This window comes from Halyomorpha halys, unplaced genomic scaffold, assembly GCF_000696795.3.
Source record: "Halyomorpha halys isolate HHAL.00 unplaced genomic scaffold, Hhal_1.1 Scaffold803.1, whole genome shotgun sequence".
Classification (NCBI taxonomy): domain Eukaryota; kingdom Metazoa; phylum Arthropoda; class Insecta; order Hemiptera; family Pentatomidae; genus Halyomorpha; species Halyomorpha halys.
Window position 1 is genome coordinate 373,631 of NW_027115654.1, and position 25,858 is coordinate 399,488.

The following is a 25,858-nucleotide window of genomic DNA, read 5'->3' on the forward strand; positions in this document are numbered from 1 at the left end:
ATGTTACTCTAAATGTTGTTGTTATCTCTTCTGTTCTATAGCCCTGATGAAGACCTGAAACTCAGGTCGAAACGTTGGCATAAAGTAAATAAATATGGTTTTGTTTATTTATGTTGTTCTTTGCTGACCGCACCCCCCGACAAACTTCTTAAAGAATTATTTATAAATTGTAAATAATTCTTAATTGAAACTAATGAAATAAATTTAACTTTTTACCCATAAAAAATATACATATTTAATTATCATCAAATAACAATATTTTCTCTACATTAAGCAACTTTTTCTTATATTATTTATAATATTCACTTTTAATTGTTCCATTTTCAATGTCTATGTTCTGTTCATGTTAACAGTAAATACTTTTAGTTTTTATTTGACAAGAGACTTAAAATATCACCAGAATATATCAAACATATAAGTGTAAATATATATATATCAGAGTAAGGTTTGTTTAATCTGTTATTCTTATTGCATGATCATAGTATGGTTATTTTTAAATTATTACTTTACTTATGTATAAAATTACTTAAACATTATGACTAAAATACGATTCAACTTATGAAAATACTATCCATAATTAACTAAATAACAATTAAAAACAATAAACAGAAACTATACAAACCCTTGCGAAGTCATAAGCATATCGGTAAATACTTTTAAATGAGGTTTGGTCATTTAACATGGATCTCAGAAAGTCCAATTTATTTTGTATCTTTAAGACTGTATCACATCTGAAATAAAATTATACAATGTAATAAAATATAATGGAGGGATGTAACACTTAAAAGTAAAGTTAACATAATTTTATCTTCTAGCAATTGTGGTAATAATGGGTTTAGTATGGAAAATTTGATATTTGTAGCTAAATAATTATTTGGTCAATAAGTTGTTGTATTAAAAACACATAATTTTTCTTTTCTTTCAAGAAGTGAGGTCATGCAAGGAGTAGTTCAGTCATTAGTATGGTTCACATAACTTGTTTTTACATATTCAGTCAAATGTCCAAACATTACTAGCACTCTGTTGGTCTCGCTGGATTTCAGAGGTCTAATTAGTTATTTTTTAAATGTCTAGATAGGAATGAGTGGTGGGAGTCCCACCTTTCACCTACTCTCATGATTAGAGAAGGATTATGATTCACCTTGTTACCTTAAACCTTATAAATACTTTTGACAAGGAATTACTTGGATCCCTAAGAACCTAAGCGGCCAAATAAGTAAGTATACTTCTTATTTACTATCACTTGAAATAGAACCGATTTTCCTAGGATATAATTTATTTCAATGATTTATGGTAACTGCAATGTGATTGTTTCCCCTCTTCTAGTTTGTTTATATATATATTCAGGTTTCTATATTTATAAATAATTTTCATCATATTTACAGATATATAATGACGACGGTGCTATAATAGGTATGTGAAGTTGGTTGGTGAGAGTAAAACTCTCACCAGTGAACTACTTGAAAAAGCATATTCAGAAATCTGTGTGATCTTAAGAAATGAGGAAGGTCGAGGAAGAATTGACCGTGCCAGGGGATTAGTCTTGAACTTAGATGCAGGTAGAGGAGAGATAGAACAATACTTCATGATGAAGCTCTGGATCTAAAGTAAAATAGGATAGCCTTAGTTGGAGAGATGAGGTTACGGGCCAAGGCGAGGGTAGGAGAACAATTCAAGTTGCAGGGATGAGTCTGCAGACTAGAACTCTAGGAAAACAATCCTAATTGCAGTGATCATCCTTCAGACTAGAGCTGCAGGAAGGAAACTCCTAATTGTTGCGATAAGCCTGCAGACTAGGAAGTAGAAGTACAAACTTACTTGCAGCTATGAGCCTGCTGACTAAGACTGTTGGCAAGGAGGAAGCGAGGAGAGAGGAAAGTGAAGTTCTAAGGCCTAGGTAGGCATAAAAAAAAACATCTGATATAGTAAAGAAGTAACACTACTGTCACACTGAACTACCATGAGAGGCTTATGCTAGCAGTGCAAGGTCTAGATCTCTTCTAGTTAAAATGTTGGGTCAAGACCAACCCTACCCCAGGTGGAATGTATATTTAAAGAGCTAGTGTATTTGCCTCTAATTGAGAAGCGGTCATATCTAATATTCTCATGGTATACTTTCTTTATTGTTTAATCGAAATTGTCAAATATTATATATACAAATTATTAATATATAAAGATAACAATTTTTTTTTTTAACAAAAATTATTTATAAGTGCAATTGATTCTGAGAGGTTCTTGCAACAGCTTCTCATGGGTTCCGGGCAAACTCCATGGATGTTGGCCTGACTCACTTAGCTACAATGACATCAGAAAAAATATTTTCCTTCACAATTCTGAAGAGGTTGCAAAAATTTAAGTTCTTCTAGTGCTAAAATTAAGTGCTCATTTGGAAGAGAGTGATGGTGACGAACCTGGACAAAACAGTTTCGCAACTGTGAGTCTCATGTATCGAGCAGCTACTTCCATCCAGGGAAGGAACTGCTTCCAGAACTACTTGTAATTTATATAAAGTATCTTTTTCGTCAACTGCTTACATATCAGTTGAAACAAAGTACTTCCTACTATTCCTAACGTCTAAGTTTGCGATTCTCTCCACACTTTCCTTCCTTAGGCAAAATTAAAAAGAAGGCATGCTAATGTGTCACCTTGTAAATAGAACTGAAATGAGTAATTGAATGGGCGAATTAATCTGTCACCAGCTGCTCTGTTTACCTTGTGATAAACATGGTGGGATGATTGCTAGGGTTTATCATGTAGATTTAGAATAAAACAGGTTTCACTGGAGGAGATGATAGTAGGTGATATTTACATTAAACTTCCAGGGACATTTGTCTCTTAATATATATTGAATAAAATACGAATGCTTATTTTGGACTATTAAACAAAATTTAATTTTTTTTTGTTTTGAAGTTGTAAACACTTTATTTTCAAAACAACACAACAAGACACTGTCTAGATGACTGCTCCCACCTCCCTTTTTTTACTTTCACTTACCTATTTATGAAATATATAGTCAGGAAATGTACTGCAATTTGCAAAATTTTGAATTTCAGTTTCTGACGGAAATACATGTTTTGAGGTCCCCTGAGTCCGAATAACCATGTCTCCCAAAATGGTGGATGTGTTTATGTGGTCAGTCTAGCTCAATAACGAAAAATTATAAGAAACTGAAATTACATATTTAAGGTGGGTATATGTCTGGGGTGGGACAGCAACTTTATCTATAAAATTGGCTGCCCGGAAGAACTTTATAGAATATTTTTTTCACTTTTTTTTTTTTTATTTTCTCAAAAACGGCTCTAATGATTTTTATTAAACTTGGTATGTAATTGTAAAACTTGATGATCTTCAATATCAGCTAGGCCTCATCCTTACTGAAATAGTTTAACAGGGCTTAAATATACCAAATTTTCAAAAAGAATCTTCCTCTAAAATAACTTTAATTTTGTTTATTTGAAATAAATAACCAGTTCCCATTGTTAGTAACAATAAATACAAAATATAAAAGAATTTCATGAATTACTAAAATAGAAGAAAGGAAAAATAATGACCAGAGAAGGAATTGCCAACTTATTAAGTACCTTAATTTTTTTTTTTTGTATTTGAAAAAAGAACCATCTCTCATTGTTGATAATATTAAATATCAAATATGAAACAATTTGTTAATTACAAATTTTCTAATTTCCATGGTTGTTATGTCAATGGTCAGATTTTACTTTTAGTTATCTTTATATGATCATATTTCCCTCCTGAATAATAAATAAATAGCTACTTTAAAACATACAAGATTAATTTCATTTTAAAGTAGGATAGTAAGTGAAAATTGTAATGTGCACCAGACATTACTTTTTGAGCTGGCTCAAAACATAATTTGGAAATTCCTGCAGAAATTTTTAATTATATTTGAAACTTTGAATAATATACTGACTGAATATCTGTTAGTCCTCTCAACCATTCTTGATGGGTAAAAAAACCCATTTGTCGAGCATTCATTTTCCATGCAAGTACAAGCATTACAACGTTCTCTGGTTCTACTCCTATATCTTCACAAAACTTCTCCATTCCTTCAGGACCTAAAAACGAACATTTACATGTTTAAAAAATTTTCTTTATAGTCTTATACAAATTAAAATTTCTGGATTTATAGGAATATAAAAAAAGTAAATAAATAAGAAAAAAAGTCAATTAAAATGTTTTTGCAACCTTTAATAGTTGAGTAAGTAAAACAGTTGTAAAGCAGACTTACAATGTTGATTTCAATAGTGAATTGCTGATCATAGGGTGAATTTAGTTTATACTAGGGGCTGCCAGACATTTTTGATCATGGATCACTAAAATTATTAATGCTTATTGACCCATAAAAATTTACTTATCGATACTCTCTATAAAAAAAAAAGACTTATGTTTTTTAAATGATTTGTTTACTTTGAAAAAATCAAATTTTTACACAGATCAATGAGAGGGGATGTGCTTAATGATGCTTGGAAAGAATAGCAATGCTTGGTACGAAATTCTCTAGTTTCCGCCATAAAATGTCTCACAGCTCCATATTCAATTTATTTCCCTATTTATTCTTGTTAAAATATAATTTTATTACAATTAAAAGAGGAAATGCTGCATCACAAAATATAAAGTTTGAATACCTTTGGGTAATATTTATATTCATCCAAATATTTCGCACAGTAGTTACTAAAAAGTAACTTGTTTCATGGTAAAGTAATGGGTACTATCCGATCGTCGTAAATTTGAACAAGTGATAATTTGATAGAAAGAAAAATTGAAACATTGCATCTATTATAGAAGATATTATAAGCATCATCCTTCTAAGACAAATTTTATCCTTAACTTGTAAAAGAGCCCAACGTTGGATGCTTCTTCTACAGGGTAACGTGGTGTTTGTCTTTCAAAGAATGGGATAGATATAGGTGACCCAACATCAAACTTGACACTCTTATTCATGGGTGCCACCTCCACTCTTCGTAATTTGTTTGTATGATGTTTGGTGTTTGGTCCTTCATCAAGTTTGCATAAGTAGGTGAACTGTCCTAATACTTGAATGATGGTCCCAAACTTCCATGTTTTACTTTCAATCTAATTTCTTGACAACACTCGATCTCTCACTCTAAAACAACATTTTCTATAGTACGGTAGTCAGGATTAGGGGACCGTAATAAGTCTAATTCAATTTTTAATTGCCTATTAAAATAGTTTTCAGCAGGTGATTGCCCAGATGGAAGACAGGAAGCTCGGAAATAGAATAAGATGTCTCGTACAAAGTGTTTTACTGGGTCTTTAGAAGTTGCAGTTGGTATGGTTTTGTGATCAACTGTCATTGAGGAATTTTGGTGAATGATATACTCTTGAAGGATTTCGTCTTGGACAGGAATATTAGATGTGTTGTTCAGGAGTTCTAGAAAAATAGTCAATGTTTAAATGTTCTTCTGTAGACCTGTATAAACTTTTTTAGTCAAAAACACTTAGTTAGGCAGTTAATGGAACATATGTAGAAGTTATGGAAGGTAACTTTGAATTTTGATTAAAGATGTGCATAATTGGTTTGTTGTCTGTGATTAAAATAAACCTATGCCCATAGAAGTACATAAATAAATTTTGATAACTCCAAGATATTAATAAGGCTTCACAATTTAGTTGGCTGTAGTGTCCCTAAGAGTCAAATGTCAATGAGGGAGATAGAAAACTTGTAGGATGCTCTATGCTGTTTATGATATTAGAGAGGATTGCTGCTATAACAAGGCATCACAGACAAGCACAAGAGGTAGGGAAGATGTTTTACAGCTTGCAGTCCAAGAAAACTTTCTGTTCTTAGCCAGGTTTCTAAGTGCTGCAGTCTTTGTTGATAAATTAGGAAATGAATCGGGAGTAATATGTGACCATACCTAGAAATCCCTGTACACCATCAGAATTTTTAGGATGTAGTGCCTCCATAACTGCTTTAACTTTTTCTGGGGATTTCAAAATCTTGTTTGTGCTTAGTATATCATAGTTTTGAAAAATATACATTTTTTCAAATTAACATGTAAGTCATAGGCACAGAGACGTTCCACCAGGCACTGCCTTAGAGCTCATGGGAGGAACCAGGAATGACAATGTCATCAAAATATGTTGCTACACCACCTAATCCAGATAAAATGCTATCGACAATCAATTAAATTCGCTGAGTGCTGCCTTGATACCAAAACTAAGCCCGTTCATCCTGTAGGTCCTCTGAGTGTTAAGATTGTCTGTATTATTTGATTTTCTTCTTCAACTGGAATGTAAAGGTATGCCTTAAAGAAATCAGTATAACAAAAATATTTTGTGTTATGAAAGCTATATAGAATATCTTCAACTTTTGAGATAACATAATGGGAACCTTGTGATGGTTGACAGCAATTGTATTATCAATGCCTAGCCTGACTATATTCGCTCTGGGTTGAAAGGGCTTGATCTAGTTCGGGAACAGTGCCTAGATTCTAAACAAGAAAAATTGTTTTCAATTGAACTAGGGGGACAGAGTGGTTTGTAACTTTGTTAGTGAAGTTTATTTATGACTGTTGTGTAGGATTTGAAAACTGCTGATTTAAATCAGGCAGCTTCCAACACTGACCTTTTTGAGAATCCAGCTTTAGAATTTATTTTATTTATTTTTATCTGATTGTAATAGCTGTTCTTCACTTCAATCATCTTTTAAGGCCTGTATGAACATGCGCACTAAATGTTGTGCTTTTTTTTCATCAGTCACATTTCTTGTAGCAAGGTAAATATGGAAACATTCCAAATAGTTTTGAAATACTTCTTGTTTTCTGTCTAAGGTTTTGAAAGATGGTATATTGAAGGTTCAATTTTTACTTACCAGATCTCGATTGATGTCTTGTTCAAAATTTCAACATAACTTCGGCAACAAGATAATGTTGACCCTGAGATAAGGCTTCCAGAAATGTTTTGGATCAATTTTTTTTTTTTTACCACTGTTTTACCTAGTCGTCAACTTACTCTTGTAACTTAGGGGGAACAATTGAAGAATTAGGTGCAATCAACAACTTCGCAATTCACACTAATTTCATAACTTATATTAACAATAAATTTTTACTCATGTACTACCATGTTGGCAATATTATAACAGCAGCCATCACAGCAATGCCAATTTATACATAAAAACATGGACTTACTAATAATGTCACAACTATACAACAAGTAATTTAAATAAATTTAAAACTAAACACACAAAAATTTTGAAAGAAATTAAAAAAAATAATAATAAAAAAGGATATTCAATAACCAATTACCAAAATATAGAAGGAAATGTTTGATTAATATATTATTTGTTAATTATTGAGAAGTTCATAATTTTTTCAATACTGAAATGCAAACTTGGTTCAAGCACAAAGAAAAATCATATTAGCACAATTGTCACTTCTCTAAAAATTACTTCTTGTCCCTTCATATTATTTGTACATACACATCATTAAGTATATCAGTTTTAGATTATAGTTTATTAATTCAGTTTTTAAAAATTCAAATGTAAATAATACAATCCTGAAACTTTACAATCAATAATGTAAGATTATAGTAGGAACATGTCTTCTTTTTAGATTCAATGTAATTTGAACATAATTATGATATAATCAATTTCAACACAATTAAAAAACAATCCACACAAAGATATTACAATGATAATTATTACCCAAAACTTCTGGATCTTCTGGAGATGTGTATTCTCGAAACCATGACATACATCTTTTTTGATTGAATGACGTATCTTCGGACTTGGAAAATCTTCGCCCACTAAAATCATATGGATAAAAATTTAAAAATAATTCACTGATTTCACAAAACAAATATGACACAAGGTAAAACAACTTATCACTACCTAGTATCATCCATACATCAAATTTAAAAATCTGGAAAAATACAAATAATATATCATATCATATGATACTCTGCTGTAATTCACTCTAAAACTAAATTTATTTTTAGATCAAAACTGTAAATGCCAAGAACTACAGCCAACAATTTCAAGGTATTTATTATGCTTATAAAACAAGTAATATACAAAGAATATTAATAATTAATAATAAATATACAATTCAAAACTTTGAAAGTAATATTATTATTATAAATATACTACTTAAAAATACTTCGTATGTATATATATATTTAGGTCACATATATATTTATTTATTTTCTTATTTTTGTGAGGCATGCTAACTTTATATTTATGTATTTGTAGATGTGTATTGAACCACTACTTTGTCACAGAATATCCAAAAACCAAAAACCAACCTAATTGTGAAAGAGTGGGCATTATTAAAAAGGGAATATAGAGAAACAGTATAAAATAAAAACTTTGGAAACTCATTAAAAGTTCTTACTAAAAATCATTTACCAAGGAAAGTATTTTTATTATGTGTTAAGAAGTATTAAATAAGAACAGCAATTTTATACAAATAACATCTTAATTATAAATTAATTAGAACTATTTATTGTCTATTTTTAAAATTAACTCAATTTCTTTAATATAATTCAGTTCAAGAGAAGTTAATACTCTGAACTTTATTTTCCTTTACATTTAGAAAATATTATATAACTAGAACTCAAGACAGCTTCAAGAAACAATACACAGCAATTCAAATAAAATCTTTAATTCAAGAGAGAAAATTAATTATAAGCTGTGTAAAGTTGGCCAGCTAAAGTGATAATTCTTTAATAAAACACCCAAAATAACCACTAACACTAACAGTGGTCCTGGAGCTAATTACTAGAGAACAAACAATATCTGGAATAATTAATTACTCGAATAGTTTTAAATTATTAAATGTTTTTGAAATATGAGGCTATGAGAGCAAAAGTAGCCAAACCCACAAAATCTTTGAAAATCCAATATTAAATTTTTTGATCATACAGTGTATCCTATTGGTGTTTGATGCCTTTCCATATCTAATTCCTTGTATATTTAAAATACTTCGATGGATAGAAGCTCTTGGCCTTTTTCTCTAGTCTGAAAAATGTAAAACAATTTTTGTCATGCTGGGTGAGACCACTTTTTCTCTCATAGCCTCATATATTTTTATCATTACTCGCCCATAACTTAGATGGTTGGTATTAAGGGTACAAATTAAGCAGATGGATACACACATTTGCATAAATTTTTATTTTAAAACTAAATTTGTTGAAAAAAAATTACTGAAACTAATTGAATGTATTATTCTGATATTTATATTTTGATTAACACAACAGGGAACAAACGTTTAACAACATGTTGTTAAATATTGGTACAGAAAATTACAGGTTAATTTAAGTGAGTTTTCAAGTAAAGAGCATGAAACCAAAATTAATTACTAGCAGTAATACTATGTTCACTCAATTCTAGAACCAACAGATACCTACAATAAAATAAAAAATGAAAAGATCTATTTATCAGATGAATTAACAAATGATTAGACCATCTTGTATACGCAAGCTGAGAGACTGAAAATTTGGAAACTACTAACTTGGTGAATAGCAAATAGCAATTATAAAACGATAATGTTTCAAAATTTAGTAAATTTTATACATTTGATATACCAACTATGTGTCTTTGAAGTTTTAAACACTGAATTATCTGATTAAACACAGAAACAAATCTACATTTATAAACAATATTACATGCCAGAACAATTAAAATATTTAAATATCAATGCAATAATTTTTTTTTTTCATCTTGAGAGTCAATATTAGAGACATCCTAGGTCCACTTGATAATATCCAGAAGGATGCATATTAAATTAGACAAGAAATGTCATTAAATGCCCTGTCATCATTACTCAATTGTAAACCAACATGCATACATGTTATAATAACAATGATAGTAACTTGCATCTTAACAAAACATACAGTGAATGCAAAATAAATCCAATGCGATTACCCAAGCAAAACTAAGTGACAAACAAGAACCTATAAACTTTAAAACTTTAGGTCTAAGTGCATACTTCTGGAAAAAAACAAAAAACAAACAATATATAAATCACAAATAAGTTTCTAGGTAACATAATTGTGGAAACAAGGTTTGAAAAATCGAAAGACATTTTATTAAAAACAAGTAACAAAAATGACCATGTGTAAACATCTATACAACAACAAAATATTGATTTACATAACCCATAACGTGACACATCAGTCTAATGATGATGATAAGTGACAATTATTTGTCTACTTTTTATATAAAATTTTATGTTCAATATAATGGATTTATTACAGCACTTATTTATTTGTATGAAAATGGATTATACAACCTCAAAAAATAAAATAAATAAGTTCAGAATACTAAAATGTAAGAGAAATAAGTATTGTTATGGGTGCTTCAGAACTACCCATCATGCTAATGTTCAAGAAAACTTAATGATAAACTGCAAAAACCCTAATCAAATTGGACCTAAACATAAAAACATGTTTTTTATTTTTGTTTTTTTTTTTTATAAAACTGACAAGTACCATCTATGGAAATGAAAAACAGACACTTCTTTTCACCAGTATTAAAAATATAAAAAATTAATTAAGGAATACAACAGATTTTGGAAACAATCAATTCAAAAAGACCATTTGACTAAACTATATAATACAATATATTAAAAAAAAAATTGCTAACAAAACATGGTTCAACCAGTCATTAACTAAAGAGACTCCATAGCACAGTTTAATTTAAATGCGACTGCCGTCACAAAAATTTCAAATACTTCATAAAACAATTTCTTGTGAAAAGATACAGTTTGTTCACATTCACTTTAGTACAAAGTAATAAATGACAGCTAAGCAGACAATTATTATATGATAAATACAAAAAGTAGCTGAACAAGGAATATCTAGTTTACTAAAGTAGATGATAGAATAAAGAACCTGTAATCGAACATGGTGATAGGTGTGTTTTTTCTGTTTTTTTTTATTGGAATTAAAAAAGTACTCTAGTTGTTAATTTAAATTTTGTTTAAGCTTATTTTTGAACTTATATTTTATTTAGCTTAGAATAAACAACTTATACAATTTTGTTAATAATATTTTTATATATATTATCTTTAACGAATACAAAAATATAAGCATATTCTGAATGATTTAATATAGGGAAAAAAACACATTCGACATGATGTGATAAGTAAGTCTGCACGAAAATGTTGAGTATTAATGTGCCAGACAACTTCTTTAAAAAGACTTCACCAGATAATATTTGCTAAATGTTATCTCATGATACTCTATTGAAATGGATGTATTCACTTCTAGTTTAAGAACAATGTAAAATTTAAAGACCTTGTATTTAAAATACATTAGTGGATTCATAGATACTGTTATGTTTTCAAAATCAATAAACTATGCAATACCTGATATAATTATTGCAGACCAAATTGAAATATCATAATTAAGTTAGAATATGAAGATAAAGATAACACAGTTTTGAGATAAACTGAAAATATATCTAATCATTAGTTAATAAGCAAAGTTTGACTACCTAGCAGTAGTATTTCTCAGTCTTTTACTAAAATGCCTATCATCATCATCAGGTCCCATTTCAGTTGCTAATCTTCTTTTTGAGCGTGGCATGTCAATGTGGATAATTAAATTCTAAAACAACCTAGGAACATGTATTTACTAATAAACATAAAATAAAAAAACAACAAATCAAAACACTAAACATCATACTTACTTTAATTAAACTCCAGGGTATATTTTAAACATTTCATGATTTATAGAATAATAAGTCAAGTAAACGCTTTTTGATGTTTTTAACTCTAAAATTTCAATAATATTGAAGAACTGAAAATTATCATCAAAATATGTTACAAGCAAAAATAAAATTTTAAAAATATGTTTGTAACTTAAATCTTGTAGGCTTTTCTAAAGTTGTGAGAAGTATTGACTCACTGTATTTTAGGATAATAAATCATTTTTGCATCTGAACAGAGGCCAGATGAAGTATTATAGACATTAAGCCAACGTCGGGGACATTTACGCCTCAAAATGTGCTTTAAGAACCTTAACAATAAGTATAACAATGCAAATAACTCCGCCCAAGAAGAGTTTTAATCCTAACCTGCTGAGGGAATTTTGGATTACAAGTGTTGTCCCCTAGAGGTGCTTGTGTAGCACTGTCTGGTGATAACAATTGCTATCGTCTTATCACTAACTTATTTATTTATATTTTTTTAATTAACAAATTATTATGACAACGAAGAGCAATAAAGGAATTAGACTCGAAACAGACATCGAAAAATGTCGAGAAGAAGGAAATTGGAAGAAAGTAATTGAATTATCAGATCAGTTGAAACTAAAAAACAGTTTACAAGGTAAAACTTTATTAGTATTTGAAATAAAGATAAGTATAAATTCATCCTAATAAAGCCTATTTGTTTTTTAAAAGCAATTTTCTTCTCATCATATTGGTAGCTTCATTTTAATCATTTGGCCAAAATAATAATTAATGTTCATTGGTTTCTGCAAGTTTATCGGATTTTTTTTATAAATTAACCTCTGCTAAAGTAGATTTTAAGAAACATTGTAATTTAAACAAATTAGAAGTAACAAGGCTAGTTGTTACTGAAATTAAAAAATAAACCCTAGTTGTTTTTTCCGTTAATTAACATGATATATCCCACCTTGACCCAGTAATCATAATAGACACAATCAGGTATAATTAAATGTTAATAATTAGCTTTTCACCTGCTGTTGATTGAAACCACTAGAAAATTTTCAAGAAGAATTAAATTAATTTACAGAACAGAATTAAAATCTTACCAAATGATCATTTTCGAAATATATTCACGTATTATTTATAAATAGTTAATTGATATTGCTGAGCTTAGATCACATTTTTTTCTTTGGTTTTTAAATTTTATTGTTGGTTGTGAATTGAATAAATCAGTTTGAATGTCCTAGTGATTGATAGCTGTATCATGACTAGTGCTGTGAAATATGTTAAAAAAATCTTGCTAAACAAAAATATTCTCATAATGTATGTCCTATTATTTTTTCTGTAATGGATTAAATTTACTCTCATTCAATATTTATTAAATTTTATTTTGTATTCATGTCTATGTATTAAATATGATTTTCATTCATATAAGAAATACCCATATTTAACATATTTCTGATGTATTGTGTTTCTATTTTTTGTTTTAAAATTATTTATTATCACAATTTAGTAATGTTTTCTAATTGATATGCAGATATTTTATATTTAAAATGTTCGTATGCAATTAATTTTGATTTGTATTAATAATGGTCATATTCAGTGTGTTTCTAGGTAAATAGAATTTGGAATTTTTTTTTTTTATTCTTATTCTTTAAGGAGGAGAGTAGTAGTATTTTTGAAACACATTGGTACCACCAAAATGGTACATTGACTAATTTTGCTATCTTCGGTTCTGTTGTATTGTTTCATGGTTTTATATTCTCACTTCAGTGCCAAAAAGACTTAACTTAACATGTGACATCACTAGTTAAATATACAGAATGATCAATTGATTTCTTTCTAAATTAGAAATTAGTTGCTGCCTTATAATTATATAAGCTGCTACCATAATTCAAACGAAAACCTCTCAGAGATTTGTGATACTCCATTTTGGCTTTGTATCAACAATATTGGAAATAATAGTTGTTTAAAGTAGTGTTTAATTTTACAAAAACTTGTAAAAAACGTTTTAAAGTAAATTAAAAATAAATTACAAGCTTTGTCCTACAGTGAGTAACACTACCATTGCTTGTTTTCCAGATGGTTTTTCACCTAACTGATAAGGACTCATCATCCTCAACATGTTTGGATTCATGAACTCTGTCTCATGCAAAACACAAGTCATTGGTGTAGTCAATCATATTTCCCTATATAATTGTTTTAATAAAATCAATTGTTTTGTTACTCTTTTAGTATTTTAAATATTTGTATGTTTCATATACATATTTTTATAATTTCACAGCCTGAAACCTGCTTTAGCAAAGAAGTTACTTACTGTAGTGATTTAGGTAACTTGATAATCTCATATTTTGTCAATTTTTTTTTCCCTTGGAATCAAACCTTTCTTAAATTTTATATAGAATTAGAATTTTCTTGAGGTTTATCTTTTTCAAATGCTAGGATGAAATGTTTGAGGACTTGTTTCCTGTATTTATTTTTCAATTTATGACTACACTTAGGTCCATGGTTGATATTTAAGGTGAATTTATTATGTCTGTTTTTTTTTTTTATGTTGGGAATAGTGATTATTGATACAAAGGAAAAGCTATATTTTTCTCTAATGTTATCATGTTTTATTGATAACATGATAAATTGATTGATAGATTGACCCTCATATTGTCGAATGTTTAGTGCTTTCTAATCTGTTGGTTTAATATCTCTATTGATGTTTAGAAAGAACTATAATAATGTGATTTAGGGAAGGTTATGATGAAAATGAGTGCACTGGATTGGATAATTAATTAGTGGACTGTATGGATAGATTTGAATAAAGGCACATAATTAACTTTACATTATATTTTACAGAGATTTAACATAACAATAAAATTAAATACATAATATGAAAATTATTATGAATACAAAAAAAGGAATTTAATTTGGCTAAATTGAAAAATTGTCTGTTTCTTTTCTAAATTTGTAATTATAATTATGAGAGATAGTTGACCGTGGATGACTTATACGAGGAGAAGATGGTTGGGGGTGTGGTCAAAATAAAACGCAAATAAGTTGATGTAACTTATTTAATCGTGTCAATGTTTCAGCTAGAATTTCTAGCCTTCATCAGGGTTCAACTTGTTTCTAAATTTTAATGGATTCTTTCTTATAATAAATGATTTCTAATTGATGAACCAATTTTATCATTTTCATGTTGAATGGATGTTGGATATACACTGTCATTGTTTAATATATATTGATACATACGGACTGGAGTCAAATATGGACTTATATTGATCTTACTTGCTTGTTATTTCAATTTTCTTTCTTCATTTATTACTATGTCTGCTTTGCTTGTTACCTTTTTTTTATGTTTGGCTCTGGTTGAGCTTAACTTAATGTACTCATTATTCAAAAGTGCAAATTAATAAATTAAATGTGGTTACTTTTCAATAGTACTTAGATATGTCTGACTAAGCGCTATATCTCATATTTCTGACTAGGCAGTCTTTTAGGGCAGAGTTTGTCTTCAATTGTTTTAAGTGGTGACTATATTGTGAATACATAACTGAGGCTGTTTTTTGTTGTAAATTATGGATAAGGATGTGATCCATGAACAATATAAATACATTATTTAAGTATATAATGTGGCTTGAAAGGCAAATCAAAAGTATATTTCTGAGGCATTCTTCTGGGCTTGAAAGATGAAGGAAGAGGAAAGGGCCATAGTTATGAAAAGGCCAGGAGAGAAGTAATAAAAAAAAATTACACCCAATCCTTCATCCAGTGCTGTTAAGTCCTCGTTAAGGAATTTGGAAATTTCTGTTATGGACAGGCTGTGTAAAATGATGTGCCCTGTCACTGTCTTGCAGAAGTCTCATTTTTACTCATTGAGAATATGAATATGAATATGAATGTCGTAGTATAATATGCTGTTTCTGACTTACGAAGGTGTTTTTTTTTTCTTTTGCATTCCACTTCCTTGCATTTCAGCTAGGTGTTCACTCTTTTACACTCTTTTTTGTCTAGTTTCTTTCCCATTCATAGGATATTGTTTCTAAGCACCTTTTCATTGTATTTTGTAATAATATGTAACCTCATACAATTAAATTAATTATGAATTATAATTAAATTAATCTTAATTCATATAATTAAATTAAATTTGCAAAATCATCAACTAAAATTTATAGGATATTCACCATTACATCACTTGCATATATATATATATATCTGAATGGATTTTGGATCCTCAGATTAGTCAGATAACAAGCCTCCTTATGAAAGTGTACCTTTTTTCCAATGAGTTCAGGACATTCCATGTTTTTTGATTCCTGAAATTATTAGAATTGCTTTTATGAATTTGATATAAATCCTTATTTATTTTTTTCACGTTTAAGGGCCATTATGTAATTTCTTACTGGGTGAAGGAAAATTAGAAATTTTCCTAGAGGAGTATCCACCATTGGAATCGAACATAAGTAAAGCTAAGGCAGGTCTAATAGAAGCCAAAAAAAGTCTTCTGATAGCTGCAGGAGAACAAGGAGTTAAAGTAAGTCAGTTAAAATTATTTTCATTATTTACGATTTACATGATTATTCAACTAAACATTGAGTTATGACCTCCTCCACTTCTGAGTGTCTGGATTCTGTGCTGCTACCCATACAGTTTTGAACTCCTAGATTCCTTGGTCATCATCTTCCTTGTCTTGTACCTGGTTAGTGACTTCATCGTTCTCCATCTTTATCACATGTCCTAATTTCAAAGTTTGTATTGTATTTTCTACTTGGATGTGGTTTATACGTAATAATCTCACTATTGACCATTTAAAACTTTCTTCTATTTCTCCTATAAATTTATGTAATATCTTTTCTTCAGCATTCTTACCCCAAGATAAGTTATTCTAGTAATTATATTTTCAATAATGATATTCCATACAAGGTAATTAAAAAATGGTCAAATTAATGCTTGTAAAAGAGGATTTTTTAAAAAGAAAATTCATTGATAAGATAATGAGAAAACTTTATATTTTAACATTCATGTCAGTTACATTATCTGACTAATGAATTATGTCTGGTGGGAAAATTGAGATTCATTTTTAATCTATGGGTACTACCAAGGCGAACTTTACTGTACCAGGCAGGAGTGTAACCCCCACTTCTTGCCAGCCTCCTAACGTTAGGAGGCCTGTTTCAATACACTTGGTCGGTGTAATCTTATTCCACTCTCGTATTTTCACACTTTTTTCTTAATATGAAAGGAAAATGAGGATTTTAAATAATCTTAATTAATTTTGAAATTTATAATAAAATGATCTTTATTTAATGTTTATAATTACGTAAAGATAAATTAACAAATTCTAATTCTAATCTCTTCTTAGAAATCTGTCTTTCTGCTACGTTCACCCTATTTTACCACTACAATCAATATATTATTTTAGATTAAATTATTTTTCAGTTCACAATAGATTCCTTTCAATTTGTCTGGAAAATCGGAAATACGTATCTTTTTAAAACTGTTTCTGTTCAATTCTTCAACTCGTTTCAGCTTTAACTTTCATGTGAAAATTTCATATTGATATTTTATACTAAGGAAAAAGAGAGTTTGGTAGTTATCTATTTATTTATTTTAATGTTTGAATTTTCCTGATATTTTTTTCTGTAGATTGATTGTTTCGAAGCTTTTTATAATTTGATAACAATTTATTACAAATCATATTTATAATTTGGATTATAAATAAAACTCTCACAGGAGTCAAATTCACTACATGTTCTTAACTTGAAAAAGCAGCATTTATAAGAAAAACTTGTATCATTTTTGCTTCTACCAACTGAGAACAGTATGAAGCCAATTCTTTGAGTTCATCAGATGTATATTCTACAGACTCGTTAATATAAATCTCATCTAATTGTAAAACCACCTATCGTTCCAATTCTGATTTGATTTTAACGAAAAATTATTGCTTTTGTTAACCAGTGACCACAGTTTTATTGATATTGAATTTGCCCAGCAACTGAACAAAGTAATTTTATCAGCTTCTTGTTCAGATAATCCTGCTTCTTTATATCTTCTTTCTTTCGTTTTTCTCCTTTCCTCAGGTTCTGTTCATTTAGTTATGGGCTTTTTCGATAAATTATACGGCAAGTTAGGGAATAGTGTAGGGCAAGAGCCTGGTTTTAATTTAGGCCGAATAGGCATAGTGAAATTATGATTTGAACATGATGGTGTTATATCATCAGTTGTGAAATGTTTGATACAAACAACCGAATTTGAAGACGGCAATCAATTTCAGCCATTGTTGTCTTAAATTATTCTCTTTCAGGAAATGAAATGTTGTAATAGAACCCGAGTTATTAGGAGAACTGGAATAATTGCTGGTAAAAAAAGGCATAGTGAACCTTAAATGTCTTTATATTAGAAAGACAAAGAATATAATAGTTTAGCGCTGTAACACTGGCTCAACTTGATTGAAACAGTCGATACAGTGACCAGTGAAGAACTAGAACTAACTACTTGTAGGGTAGGGTAGGCCTCCTAACTCTGCTACCCCCACCATCACACCACCGCCTGGTACAGTAGAGTTCAGCTCCCATGAAGTGGATACCCTTAATTGGGTAAAATTCTGGTGGTTGAGCGTGATTCTGAACAAATCACCTCCTGGCACAACTGCTAGTCTACTAACAGTACTTCAGCATAGATTAAGTGTTACAAAAATGTTTGATAGAACATATGTACCATAAGAAGAAAAACTCCCTTCCAGTTATTAAATAATTGGTTCTGATTTTATACCTCAGAAACCACTGAAGCACTATGCTTAATCATTATATCATTACATAACCGATTACACAAGAAATTTCAGATTTTAATTATAGTTGCAAACTTTTTATTTATTCTGGTACAATTCCCTGTGGCATAGTATTACACACTATAGTTGATGGGCTTTAAAAGAATATTGTAATAAAGGAATTAACAAGTAATAAAAAATGAAATGAAATGACACATAACACCAATGACACACTGTGAAACAAACAACATATTGTTCCGAACACAATTAGGTACTTGATAATTAAAGGAAAAAGTATTTAGTTTCCATCTTGAGATTTAGCTTGCATTTAGGTGCTGCTAGTTTAGATTATAGCAAACTTTGTCACCACAAGTTCTTGAATGCATTGTTACAATAATTGGTGTAAAATGTTATTAAGATGGGGAGTACCTCCCCAAAAAGTAATTATTGTCACATGCTGAAGTGAATAAAAAGAATGAAATTGAAGTTATTCATTTTCTATAACATGTAAAAAATAAAACTTGCTTGCTGAATAATTTGTGTGGTGAACACTAGAATAAAAAAAATATTTCTAATGAAAGTTACTCAGAAATGAATTCATATTAAAAACAATATTTTTCCTGTATTATGATATTATTAATGTTATTAATTTTTTATGTTGATTACTATTGCTCTAAGACTTACACATGAAAATTTATTTTATTCTCAAGTTGCAAGATTTCTGAATAATGTTATTCTCATTGATCCTTTTTAATTAATTCTATTTCTAGGCTGGTGTCTCTTTAGACGCTCATCTTCTTTTGGGTAAACTGCATTATGCAATGGGCCACTATGAAGAAGCTTTAAAGCATTTCATGGATGCAGATTTACATTCATTGACAGAGAAGTCTCTGCCAAGCAGAAGCTTAAGAATAGTTGCAGAATCATATGCAGTTAAAGGTCATTATGGAATCTGACTACAAAATTTTAATAATTCAATATTTATACAAAATTAAAATTAAATTTTAAATAATATTTAAACTTATTCTTAGGGTGAAGCATTTGTTTTTTATATAAGAGGTATAATTTCTTATATAAACAAAAGTATAAATAATTTAAAATTTAAATAAACTTAAATCTAAACATCATATTACATTAAATAATTTTTTTATAATATTCATTCATAAAATACTTGTAGTTTGATCTTGATTGAATATCACTGCTGTTTTAGATGATTTTTGTTTTAATTTTTCATAATTATTTCTGCTCAAGAATTGCACTTACATTGACTTAAATATTTTTCTGCACAAACATTATCATAATTATTTCAATTATGGTCACACTAATATAGTTTATTGTTTAATTATTTCATCTAAACAATCGTATTCATCATTTAAGTAATTTTGTAATTATTATAAATTTAATTTTAATTTCAGTTATTTTTAAATTGAATAACTTTCTCTAGTGAGACTGCATATGCCTTACATAGATAGCTTATGAGAAGGAACTGTCATATTTAAGATAAATTAACTTGTTTTGGTCATAACTTGGTGGTTTCTGGGAAGGAACTGTGAGGTCCACTTAATGGTGCCAGCTAATAATATAGAACAAACAAAAGTATTTTTTCTTTTTAATCATCACTTGCTGTATTTTTTTCACAAAATATTATTAATTAGATTTAAGCCTTTAGAAACTTAATGTACTTTGTTTACATAAAATAACATGTTTCACTAATTTTCACTGTCATAACATATTGTCAATTGCAATCGGCATATTTTTTATTTGGACTCCATTGTTCAGGCTTCTGAACAAAAATTATTTTTATGTTCAAATATTCAAAATATTTAAATTTACAATCCAAAAATTGGAAACACTTATTTCACTTACAAATAATCAAATAAATGTCATTTATCCACAAAATGCATTATTATGTCAATAAAAACATCTAATAATCCTCTATTTAAAAGAATTATTTGTATATATTAAATAATTCATAATTGATATTTATCAAATAAATTATGACTTTTTACATACAAAATATATACATTTTCTTATATTGTTAAAATAAATATGTTTTCATTACATTATTAATATTAATAAACTTTTTTATATTTTTCATGATATTAGACACTCAATTGTTTAATTTACAAAATGTCTGTTCTGTTCTTGTCAACCTTGAACACTTTTTGATTTTATTCAATTAGAGATGTAAAATATCACTGTAAAAATTTATGTATATTGCTATGTTTCGGGCTATTCAGCTGTTCTAAGGCTGGCCAGGAGTTCCATGACAGTATTTTATTTATTTACTCATCATATATTTATGTATTTGTATTATGTATCTCTATCGGTTCCTAATGGGGACCGACTGAAACTGTATGCAATATATTTAATTCAAGGACTAGATACCATAGACCCCCTTGCTATGGCATGCGTGCTAGATGTGAATATTGTAATTAATCATTGGAGTTCTTCTCCAGCAGTATCGTGTTTATCAATTTACTCCCTCTCCCCCCCTTTGTATGGCTAAAAATCTTCATGGTCTGCTGCACCAACCAAAAAAAAATTAACATTTACAATTGACCATTAGGATGGTGGGCATAGTAATTTTGAGTTTATTTGAAGTAAATACTTTATCAGGTTCCCCCGCCGCCGTCACTTCGCCGAAGTCCGCGGATTTTGTGGGTCATACTCGTGCTACGTCCGGGCCTCATTATTGTTGTTCGGAGGCAGTTATGGGAACTGCGTGTGCCGTATTGCATGGGTCTAAACATTCCGCGCCCGCACGGCTACTACTGGATTCCGGCAGCCAGTACACCTTTGTTACTGCCGAACTCGCAATGAAGATTGGCGGCCAGCTGCAACCTTTCGACGGAAGAATCGCCGGTTTGGGAGGTACTCAGGTCGCTGACATCAAGGGTGCGATGACGTTCAGGCTACGGTCCCTTGTCAATGATACCACTAACTTCAAGGTCCGTGTGCTCGTTGTTGAACGTATCACCTCCGACTTACCCAGGCGTCCGGTTCCTTCGCGGGTTATCGGAGACTTGTCGAGTCACGTCCTGGCCGACCCTTCCTTTGGCGTTCCCGGCCCCATCGATTTGCTCATAGGCGTTGACCTATACCCCCGCCTAGTTACTGGTGCCCCCACCAAGGCCTTTGGGGATGGTCACCTATATCTCCTGCCAACGGTACTCGGCAAAGTTGTTATGGGGACGTATTCGAATAGCGCGTCTAACGGCATCTCGCTCCTCATACAGGATGATGCAACCGTTTCGAGTCGGATCAAACGAAAACCCGACAACCTCGTTACAATTACACGTAGGCGCTCACGCCGTCGCATCCGTTCGAAAACCAATCGTTCGAACGCCTCCTCAAACCTCGCATCCGTTTGTTAACTTCTGTCGTTAAGCTTGGGTTTTTCAGGGTGGGCGGCAGGATTTGCTCTCCTGGATCAATTCGTCCTAAATTCGAAGTGCGTTATTCGTCCCGCATCTCCAATCGTTAAACATTCGTCAATCGTTAATCGTCTCGCAACTCCGACTGTCTCACGTTACCGACCGTCGACCAGGAACTTTCCTAATCGTTAATGTGTATCTATGTATATATTGTCTAGTTCTTATTTTCATTGTTTTGCATGTTTGTTTTAATAATTATTGTCATTGTTTGTGTTGCCTACGGGCCCTCTTATCTGGAGCGGGTTATTTGCCTATTTTTACGGCAGACTGCGCCTTCCCCGTCTCTTTGCATTTTTCATAATAAATTCGGCTGAGCCAAATTTAGGTGGGCGGATTTAAGTAATCCGATTTTTCCGTTCTTTTTTTGGATTTATATAAAGTCGGGGTCGGGGGTCTCATTTTCTGGGGGGCATCAGCTTGGGCTTCTAAAAAAAAAGGATACTTCACTTTGATCTTAGCCAATAGGCTGAGAAGCTATAGCTAGCCAGTGGGCAATATTAAAAAAATGTTTACATCGGGACCTGCCCGTGCTATACTGCAGGTGTCCCGAGTGTAATTTTATGCTTGTAATTAATGTGGAAAAAGGGGGCTAAAAATTGTGAGACACTTTCTGCTCTTAACAACATGCATTTATATTTTATATTTAATTTATATGGTATTAATCCCTGGAGGGGCAAATAATATTAGTGTGTTAGGTTTAATTTGACTTCATTATTTATAGTAATATAAGAAAGTGGGGTCTCATGACATAAATAACAATGTGCTTATCTGGTGACGTCTGGAAATTCGCTGTCGCGGTCACTTCCTGGTCCTATAGCCGCTTCCCTCGTCAAGGTGTGCGGTGGGCGAAACGGTGAAGACCGTGTATCTTCGCCTCTGTCTGAAAAAGACGTCCTCGTTCCTCAAGGGCTGGCCAGCGTGTCCTGGAGCCTGGCGTGATGGTAGGGGTAGGCCAGGTTCTAGCTTGCATGATGCTTAGGCTGGGGCGGCATTGCAGTCGCAGCGTCTTCGGGGTCTTCCGGTGTTCGCGGCAAGGGCGGCATCAGAAAATGAGACCCCCGACCCCAACTTTATATAAATCCAAAAAAAGAACGGAAAAATCGGATTACTTAAATCCGACAGTATATGATACCAGATGTTTGTTTCTGTGAATATATAGCAAAATTAACATAAGTATTATATTACTAATTTCTATAGAAATATTTATACTAATCTCTATAATGTGAAAGAATGAATTGGTTTTCTTATACATTTCTTTTATTCAGGTTTATGCCTTGAAAAGGTTCCACCTTCATCTACTTCAAAATATAAACATGTTGAATGGGAAGAACAAATGGTTAAAAGTTTTGAATTGGCAGGTGATTTGACATTACTTTATTTGCAAGAACAGGACAAAATTCAACAACAATTTGTCAGTAACACTGGAACTGGAACGGGTAATTGTAATATATCCTTAATATATTTTTTTTTCTAAAATGAAGAAATCCTTTCCTTTTCATCTAATTTATATATTATGGATAATATTTATTTAATATAATTCAAACTTAATATATTTTTTTTAATATGTAAAATTTGACTAATGGAAAGGTGACCAAAGCTTTTATTATGTCAGCTTCAGTGGCCAACTTTTTGTCTGATAACTTGTCAAATTTTAGTTAAGTTTGATTTTGAAAGCACTAATAATAAACCCACTCGCATGAAAAGCCAATTGACAAATCATTTTGTCCTTTTAAAAAGAGCATACCTTATGAATGTGTGAAAGAAAACTGCTCTTTAACGGCAAAACTTTGTCTAGTACTTTTGCTAATACTCCAACATTCACTTCTACTCTGATCCACATATGTAGCAAATGATATTTGATAAATGATGGAGAGGTGAAGACAGCTCAAAAACTATTACTTTTATAAATTTAAAGTTGATTTGATGAAAATCTGAAGCCTGAGTCTATGTAAATAAATATTAAATATAAGTGGAGTAATAAATCAAGGAAATACATATCAGACACATACTAATGATCAAGTACTAAATCTTAAAAAGTATTTGGTTTTCTTATGAGGATAAAGTTTTTTTATTGAGTTATTATATATCAGTTATTCTGAACTCTCTAACAGTTCATGAAAAACATCCTCCTCCTTCCCTTCTTTCTTCCTCCCACTCTCTATCTCTTTTAAAACATTATGAGTTAATGAGGTTTTATATTTGGAAATACAAATTTCAAAGACATTTACATGACTTGGAGGACAAAAATAAATACGGATTACCAAGGAAAACTGCAATGCTCTGTTTTTCTATAAATTGTATTTTTTTTTTTTGGGACTTGAGACAAATTACTAGATTATCAATTGTCAAGATTGAGTTCTATTATTATTATTATTATTATTATTATTATTATCATCAACTTACTTGACAGAGGAATCCATATAATTGAGAAATATTCTAGAGTGTATTATCTTTAAATAGGGTCATGAAAAGCATGGTGTATTCGCAGATCTTTTATATATTAATGAACATAAAATATGAAAAAAAAAAAATTCTGTCCTGACAATTGGTTATCAAGAATTCTCTCCTATAATCTTACTTAATCAAGTCCTCTTTTGCTGCAGTTTGTTTATTCAGCCTTAGCCAAGAGCCCCATACCTTTCATGAGATTAGTTCTCAGGTTAGTTCATACATGACACCTATAAGCACTAATGTCATTATAAACTATTAATCGACTCAATGATGAAGCATTTTCCAATTCGCTCCTGGTAACTTCATGATAGGTTACAATTGATGTAGTTTTTGTTATATATCTTTGTGAGGAAGGTTTAGAAAGCTGAAACTAAATGTTAAAGTTGAATCCTCTTTCATATAGGATTCCAAAAAATTCCATTTATCCATTGAATGCATTTATTATACCATAGAAAAAGTAATATTCATGGGCATTTCATAATTTTAAATGAATCTTTATAAATCATCATAAAGAACATATCACATTGTCACCCATAATTTGTGGAAAAATAAGAAAATGGTGTTTTAACTGTATTGTTGTTGCTTTCTCTTTTGTCAGTCCAGGGGGTGAATACCTATTTATGATGGGGCTCTCTTGTTTATTCAACAACCTTATTTTAAATCCTTGCTCTGGTAGGATATCATCTAGTTCACAACTTATGTAATGAAGATTTTGTTAGCTGTTTTAACTTCAGTTGCCATCTTCAGATTTTTTAAAAACTAGTTTACAAATACTTTGTGTATTTATTGGGTATAAATTTATTAATTACTATTACTACAAGTTTTTAAATAAATATTAATGTGGTTTTTACCATTTGTACCTAACTGTAACTACTGTTTGACTGTTATAAATATCAATATTTGAACTTTACTTAAATATAATTTTGTTTGACATTTGTCTTTAATTTTTTAGGATCCCACTCTCCACAACCCATGGCTTCAATTCGACCAATGGGGCCAATTTTGGAAACAGCTCTTCAAAGAGCACCATTCCTTCATATACTGGCTGGTAGATTGCCAGCTGCAGTCAATAAATATCGGTTGGACTATTATACTTAAGATGCTTTATCCTTATGAGTTGCTTGTGACCAATAGATTTTCCTTATAGAAGTATGCTGTCGGCTGAAGAATCAAGTGGTACTCATACTCTGCGATTAATATTAACTAGGCAGTTGGGAGAAGTTCTTATTAGAGGTTTTACTGGAACAAAATATACTCCACCTGGTCTAAATGGGAATGGTTTGTATTTTTTTGGCATTGTTCACAGGGTGTCTAGACCTCGAAAATATCTGAAAACACTGTGGGGAAAGTTCACTCTTAAAACTCAAAAAGTGGCATGAATTATTATGCAAGGGTTTACTAATTAAATGAATAATTTATTACATTAATAATTAACAATCCATACCAAAATGTTTCTCAATCATTATAAAGATCCCCTCCCACCGCCCCCCATAAAAAAAGCCCAAAATAAAAAAAAAAGACATTTAATTTTACATAACAATTTATATTTTAATTAAGAAC

The 25,858-nt window shown here is 30.5% G+C and overlaps 2 protein-coding genes and 1 long non-coding RNA gene across 9 annotated transcripts in view; 2 read left to right on the top strand and 1 right to left on the bottom strand.

Moving 5' to 3' along the window:
- SCCRO4 (DCN1-like protein SCCRO4) overlaps window positions 1–12,778 on the bottom strand; it is a 24,749-nt gene extending 11,971 nt beyond the window's left edge. The window contains exons 1-6 of one of the 6 annotated variants that reach the window (XM_067052649.1): window positions 12,760–12,778; window positions 11,672–11,781; window positions 11,477–11,599; window positions 7,685–7,785; window positions 3,929–4,073; window positions 623–731 (exon numbers count right to left, since the gene is read on the bottom strand). In XM_067052649.1, the coding sequence (XP_066908750.1) occupies window positions 623–731; window positions 3,929–4,073; window positions 7,685–7,785; window positions 11,477–11,568 (447 nt within the window). In that variant the 5' untranslated portion in view covers window positions 11,569–11,599; window positions 11,672–11,781; window positions 12,760–12,778. Of the gene's footprint in view, window positions 1–622; window positions 732–3,928; window positions 4,074–7,684; window positions 7,786–7,870; window positions 7,967–11,476; window positions 11,600–11,671; window positions 12,053–12,759 lie in introns of those variants that run through there. The other 5 variants (XM_014429478.3, XM_014429477.3, XM_067052650.1 and 2 more) reach the window with 5 other exon arrangements.
- LOC106686283 (uncharacterized) lies at window positions 7,922–8,381 on the top strand. Its single transcript, XR_001343989.2, has 2 exons — window positions 7,922–8,020; window positions 8,231–8,381. It is a non-coding gene; the product is annotated as an uncharacterized lncRNA (long non-coding RNA).
- Ttc7 (tetratricopeptide repeat domain 7) overlaps window positions 12,078–25,858 on the top strand; it is a 32,783-nt gene continuing 19,002 nt past the window's right edge. Inside the window, exons 1-8 of one of the 2 annotated variants that reach the window (XM_014429476.3) lie at window positions 12,192–12,311; window positions 13,736–13,824; window positions 13,938–13,983; window positions 16,027–16,178; window positions 19,181–19,349; window positions 23,113–23,283; window positions 25,251–25,377; window positions 25,446–25,576. In XM_014429476.3, the coding sequence (XP_014284962.1) occupies window positions 13,777–13,824; window positions 13,938–13,983; window positions 16,027–16,178; window positions 19,181–19,349; window positions 23,113–23,283; window positions 25,251–25,377; window positions 25,446–25,576 (844 nt within the window). In that variant the 5' untranslated portion in view covers window positions 12,192–12,311; window positions 13,736–13,776. Of the gene's footprint in view, window positions 12,312–13,735; window positions 13,825–13,937; window positions 13,984–16,026; window positions 16,179–19,180; window positions 19,350–23,112; window positions 23,284–25,250; window positions 25,378–25,445; window positions 25,577–25,858 lie in introns of both variants that reach the window. The other variant, XM_014429474.2, reaches the window with a different exon arrangement.